Here is a 6,000-nt window from a genome sequence, read left to right as displayed (position 1 = left end):
CACCCTTTGAACTCCGCTGCCACTTCCCTAAGACCGATACTCGTAGTCGGTCTGACGGTGAAAACTCTTGTGACATTGCCATTAAAACCAATGAACGCTGTTAAGTGCTTCCGTGGAAGGAAACAATTAATTACTCTGGTATCCGTGTGTCCGGAGCCTCCCTCGCAGACCCACGCGACAGTGAGAGTCAAGTGCAGGCAGTCCACTCTCAATGAGAGGGTTAGAAACGCATCAGGACACACTTAGACACTCTCTCTCTCTCTCTCTCTCTCTCTCTCTCACACACACACACACGCACACACGATACTAGCAGAGAGTATCTAGCCCCAGCATTCAAAAGGGCGAGCAAAGGAAATTCAGTCTTTCATTGCTGTCGGCGGGACATTTTTCTCAATTGATTCATGTGGCTATCGCACATGCGGAGTGCAAAGGGAGTGGGTGAAGTAATCACAGATTGTCTGTGTGCTAACATAGGAGGATTCTGTGACTGAAAAAGGAATTGTGAGCTGTATTTAAACCTCAGCGGTGAAGGTCAGTAGATAGTCGGGATCTCATTGAAGGAGAGGAGAGAGGGCGTGTTTCTGGCTCCCTCTCCCCCAGCACTGAAGGAGCCGGGAACAGTCAAACCACCTGGCAAAAGGGGCAGCCAAGAATCAAAGTAGGACCAGAACAGCTCCTGCCTCAAACCTCACGTTACACAGCGAGCGAGAGGGAGAGAGAGCAGACACGGCGAAGAGGCTGATGTGTGTTTAGTGAGTGCCCGGCGAAAGGCGGCGAGCGCTGTGAAGCCGGTGACAGCCTCCAACTGTGCGTTTGTGACCCTTGTATCCAAAGAGGTTAATTGAGAGAAGCAAGAGTTGAAACTTCTGTGGTTGATCTCTTGGGCTGGAAAAGGTCAGTCCAACTGAAACCTGAGTGTTGTTTTCTTGCAGCTGCTTTTTTTCGCTTCTCTTCTCCTGTCAACCCCTTCACTCTGAGATCTGCACTGGGACCAAACCAAGGTTTTAAAGGATTGCTTTTGTGACTTACTGAAATAGACTTCGGAAAGACTGAGAACAAAGTGACTTCGCCCGGTACAATGTCGCGGATCAATTGGGTTCCTCGTTTATCTCCGGATCCCAGTGGATGTTGGTTCACCTTCGGTCTCCGCAGGCTCAGCACATTCATCCTTCAGCTTCTATTTCTCTCTCTGCTTGTGGACAGGCTGGCGATCGCGTGGAGACCATCGCAGGCCCGGCTCCGGCTCACCTTCACAGGTACGGCTCAAATGATCTGAGCTTACTCAGTGGCCATGCTTTTCTCTTTCTCGTGGATCTCCCGTATCTCCCCGTCTCTACTATCTCAATGTCTCTTTTTCTATCGTTTCTATGTTTTTTTTTCTCAACCAGTGCCTACCTCTCTATCTCATGAACTATTTTGTTATTTCTGACTGACCCTCTTCGTTTTTTTATTTTCCCTCTGATTCTATTTCTGTACCTCCTTTGCTATTTTCACAAATTTGAGTGTCTGTTTGTCTGTCTCTTACTTCCTATATCCATATCAGCTTCTCTTACTCTATCTTCTTTTCCCCCCCATCTCTTCCTCCCCAGGCATACCAGGGTATTGTTTCCCCACTTAATCTTGCAGATGTACATCTAGTCTCTTAGTCCAGACATTTGTTAAGACCACACCCTGTTGTTGCTAAAATCTCAGGGTCTCCACAGGTTTTCATAAAGGCAATGCTTAACACATGTTTTATAAAAAGTTATTAAACTGAATAATGCCATTTGAAATCAGCCCCAGCGTACCCTGTCTGTAAACCATTATTGGAATCGTTAATTTTGTTGGACAGTTACCTTTTTAGTTTCTGGCACTGTGTTACTCTTTGGGTGCAATTGGTGTGTTTAAATGTTAACTAAGTGTATAACAGAAATTCCAACTCTTATTAACTGTTACCTACCCAATAATTCTGTGACAAGGATGTTGCAAGAAAGGAAGGCTTTTGAGCTTTATGGTGCCTTTCATATACCCCCACAATGTGTCATACTGCTTTATAGCTTTGACTTTGTCCACAGCAAGTTCCCACAAATAAGATAATGGTCAGACAGTCTGTGTTAGATGTCGTTTTGAAAGATAAATGCTGGCAAAGACACTTTGACAAACCCGAGCCATTGCTCTTTAATCTTCATCAATAGGTTTCTTGTGTGATACACTGTCATTACAGCGTGACAGGTGCCCTGCAGCTACAAACATTACACTCTCACGCTTTATAGTCTAAAATATATAAACTAGTTTTGAAAGCCATGATTGTGTTGTTGGTCATTTTTCAGCAGAGCAAGTAGATATAGTGCAAAATATTTAGGTGATGGAATTTATCTTTGGGTAAAATTCCAGTGACGAAGCTTAAGGGTAGATTTGTTGATGTCGGGTATTCACTGAGCAGCTGCTCTTGAAAAGAGAGCAGTCAAAGAAAGGGCGCTAAAACTTAGTGACAGTTCTTCAGTGGAGCTCACATATGGGGCTCCATTCAAGTGGAGGCCTACTTTAAACAAGAACTCCTCTTGGGCAGAACACTTTTGGGCAAGGGGTACTGTTGAGCAGAGTTCCCTGGTGGGCAAAAGACAGGGTATCTTTGGTTAGTTCTTCCCTGTTTATGAAGCTGTTTAGGTAGTTCCCAGGAAACATCTTTTGAGGGAGGGGGGAGGTGATGATTTGGTGGATGTCATGCTCATCAAACTCTGAAGCTCTCCTTTTTTCTTGTTTGGATTTTTACATAAAGTTTAAGGCCTTTAGGAAGTGAGGCCACTTCCAGATAGTGAGTACAAATTCATATTACACCAATTGAAGGCCACATTAATTCAGACAGAATTTCATGAGAATGGCAACCAGTTGGTAATCCATGGCAGGAATCTGAGATCCCATAAAATGCATGATGCCCAAAGTGAGACACCACCTTGTAGTTCTTATGTTCACTAAAGTATCGTCCTTACCTGGTTGCTATGCCTTAGGTTCAGATGATATAAATGCAAAAACTGAAGGCGGAGTGATTTAGAATTGCTGATTTATCTGGAAACATAACAACTTCCCTGTACTTCTACTAACCTCCTGTGAAGAATGAAATCTACATTCCTTATCCTGACTGTCCGGTTTGTAACTCCTGAACCACAGCAATGTGGTTGATTCTTAACTGCTTCTGAAATTAGCAAGCCATTCGGTTGTATCCAACCACTATGGGAAAGTATATTAAAACTCGATGGACCACCAGGCATTGACTTAGATATTGGATTCAGATGTGATGTCATTCATCCAGCCCAATCAATTCCAAGTAAGTTATTGCTGTCGCTCTGGAATTGTCATTCCTTCACGTTGAACACCACTTTGAAGAACTATCAAGGACACAGAATGTATGTTGGGTGGAGAACATCAATGTTCATCACTAAGTGACGCAGAAGCACTATGACAGAATCCTAGGGGACCTAGATGCAAGATTGGATATGGAGTAGATGGTGAATGAATCAACATGGGACTAAATTACTTGACTTAATTCTCCCCAGCTTGCTTAAAAACGAATGCATTTGTTCATGGCACTATTAATAGAAGTGACCATCCCATAGTTCTTAGGGAAGTGAAAACTCATTACACTGAGGATACCTTCATTCTTGCACTATCACTATGCTAAATGGATAGAGTCAGAATAGATCTAACAGCTCAAAAGTGGGCACCCATATGGTAGTGACAGTCATTAGCTTCAGCAGAAATTTATTCCATGACAAATTATAAACCAATGGCCTAGCAATTCCCTCACTCTGCCATTAGTATCAAGTCAGGGTCCTTGTTTAGTGAGGGCTGTGGATGTGTGTGTCAGTGACCTAAAAATGAGGCTTCAATATGTGAAGCTAAGGCACCTGATTATATGTTTGCTAAACAGTGGAATTGGAATCTGATAGATGGAGCCAAGGGCCCCACAAGCAGCTGAAATTCCACACTGAAAATTCAAACCGTTTATGGGAGGAAGGGGCTAGATCACCATCTCTATCCCCTGTGATGATGCACTCCAGCATGAGTGCAAATGACAAGGCTGAAGTGTTTGCAACCATCTTGGTTAAATCCCAACCATCACTTGATATGAAGAATGACTCACTGCATTGGAAGCAGCAAAGGCTATGGGATCATTCAATATCCCAGCTACTGTGCTGAAGACTTGGCTTCCAGTATGAGCTATGGTTCTAGGCAAGCTGTTGCAATGCAGTGGATCTGTCAAATAGAATGGAAAATACAGTGTGTCCAGTCCACAAAAAAAAACAGAACTATTTTAACCTGGCCACTTACCAGCTATCAGCATTCTCCCTCCCACCCTGCTCACTCTCTCTTATTTTCCCCCCTGTCGAGTGGAACACACAAAAGTTTGAGAGGACATACCACCAGGCTCAAAGACAGTTTCTATCCCACTGTTATCAGACTCTTATACACTAAAAGATGAACTCTTGATCTCCCAATCTACCTCATTGTGAACCTTGCGCTTTATTTGTCTACCTGCACTGCACTTTCTCTCTAACTCTAACACTATATTCTCCATTCTGTTTTTGCTTTTGTACTACCTCACTGTACTTATGTATGCAATCTATCTGGAAGGCATGCAAACAAAAGCTTTTCACTGCATTTTGGTACATATGACAATAATAAAACAATTCAGTTCAATTCTTTCTGTAGCAAAATCTGACAATGCCATTTATTCACCAATCACCCGTTCACTGCAAGTCCACCTGGGGTTCACCAGGGTTCCTTAACTCCAGACCTCATTAGAGTTATACAAATATGAACAAAATGTTGAATTTCAGAAGTGGCGTGTGAGTGACTGGTCTTTGACTGAATGTGGCATCATGTAGCACTGGTACAATTGAATTCATTGGGAAGCTTCTGGCTGGAGTCATTATGTCGCAAAAAGGAAGATGACTGAGGTTGTCAGAGTTCATTCACCCCAGCCCCTTGAATCACTCTAGGAGTTCTTCAGGGCAGTGTCCTAACCCAACAATCTTCAGCTGCTTCATCAATGACTTTCCTTCTGTTATAAGGTCAGACATAGGAATGGTCAATGATGATTGTACAATTCCCTTTACGATTGCTGAGAGAGTGAAGCAATCTGTGTCTGCCCACAGCAAGACCAGGACAATGTTTAGGCATGGGCAATGTGTGGCAAGTAATCTTTGGGCCACACAATAGCCATCTCCAGCAAGTGACAGTCCAACGACCTTTTTTTTTACTGTCAATGGATTATCATCACTAGATCTCCCACCAACATCCTGGAGATCAGAGTTGACCTGAAACTCAGTTGAACTAACCATACAAATACTGTGGCTATAAGAATTCTGCAGTATTGAGTAAAAAGTGCCTCCACTATTTGCAATGCACAAGTCAGCAGTGTATTGAATACTTGCTACTTGCCTGAATGAGTGCAGCTTTAATAACACTCAAGAAGCTCAGTCATCAAGGCAAAGCAATCCCACTTACACAGTACCTTATCCAATATGCTAAGCATTCACTCCCTCCATGGTAGGTTTATCCTGGCCGCAGCAATTACCATCTAAAAGAAGCATTCAGAGTTTCTCCAACACCACCTCCCAAACCTGTGGCCTGCACCATACTGCAAAATCAGGGCAGTTGGCATAAGGGAACATCATCCTCTCTAGAATTTCCTTTAAGTCTCTTACCATCTTGATTTGGGAAAACATCATCAATCTTAACATAGAAGTTCTGGGACTCCCTATCTCAGCAGCAATGTGGGAGAACTTCACTATGTGAACTGCAGGGAATTGATATATTATTGATAAACCACTTTCTCAAGGGGAGTTGGGAAAAAGCATTGAATACTGGCTTTGTTAGTGCTGCCCTCTTCCTGTGAATAAATTTGTTTAAAAATGTTCATCAAGACAATTTATTTTCATTTAACCCATATCACCCCCCCCCCTCACCCCACCAGCAACCCTTCACCCATTTTCTTCCCTCTCCCTCTCTTCTGAAGGC

At 43.2% G+C, this 6,000-nt stretch overlaps 1 protein-coding gene across 1 annotated transcript in view; it reads left to right on the top strand.

Annotated features, from left to right (window-relative positions):
• The first annotated feature begins 618 nt into the window (after positions 1 to 618).
• The window catches only part of sema3h (sema domain, immunoglobulin domain (Ig), short basic domain, secreted, (semaphorin) 3H), a 145,604-nt gene continuing 140,222 nt past the window's right edge, over positions 619 to 6,000 (top strand). The window contains exon 1 of the mRNA XM_052017396.1: positions 619 to 1,256. Within this exon, the coding sequence (XP_051873356.1) occupies positions 1,079 to 1,256 (178 nt within the window). The 5' untranslated portion in view covers positions 619 to 1,078. The remainder of the gene's footprint in view (positions 1,257 to 6,000) is intronic.

The sequence above is a fragment of the Pristis pectinata genome, chromosome 6, assembly GCF_009764475.1.
Source record: "Pristis pectinata isolate sPriPec2 chromosome 6, sPriPec2.1.pri, whole genome shotgun sequence".
NCBI lineage: Eukaryota > Metazoa > Chordata > Chondrichthyes > Rhinopristiformes > Pristidae > Pristis > Pristis pectinata.
Note: the sequence above shows the minus strand (reverse complement) of the source record. Positions and strands in the feature narration are given on the sequence as shown.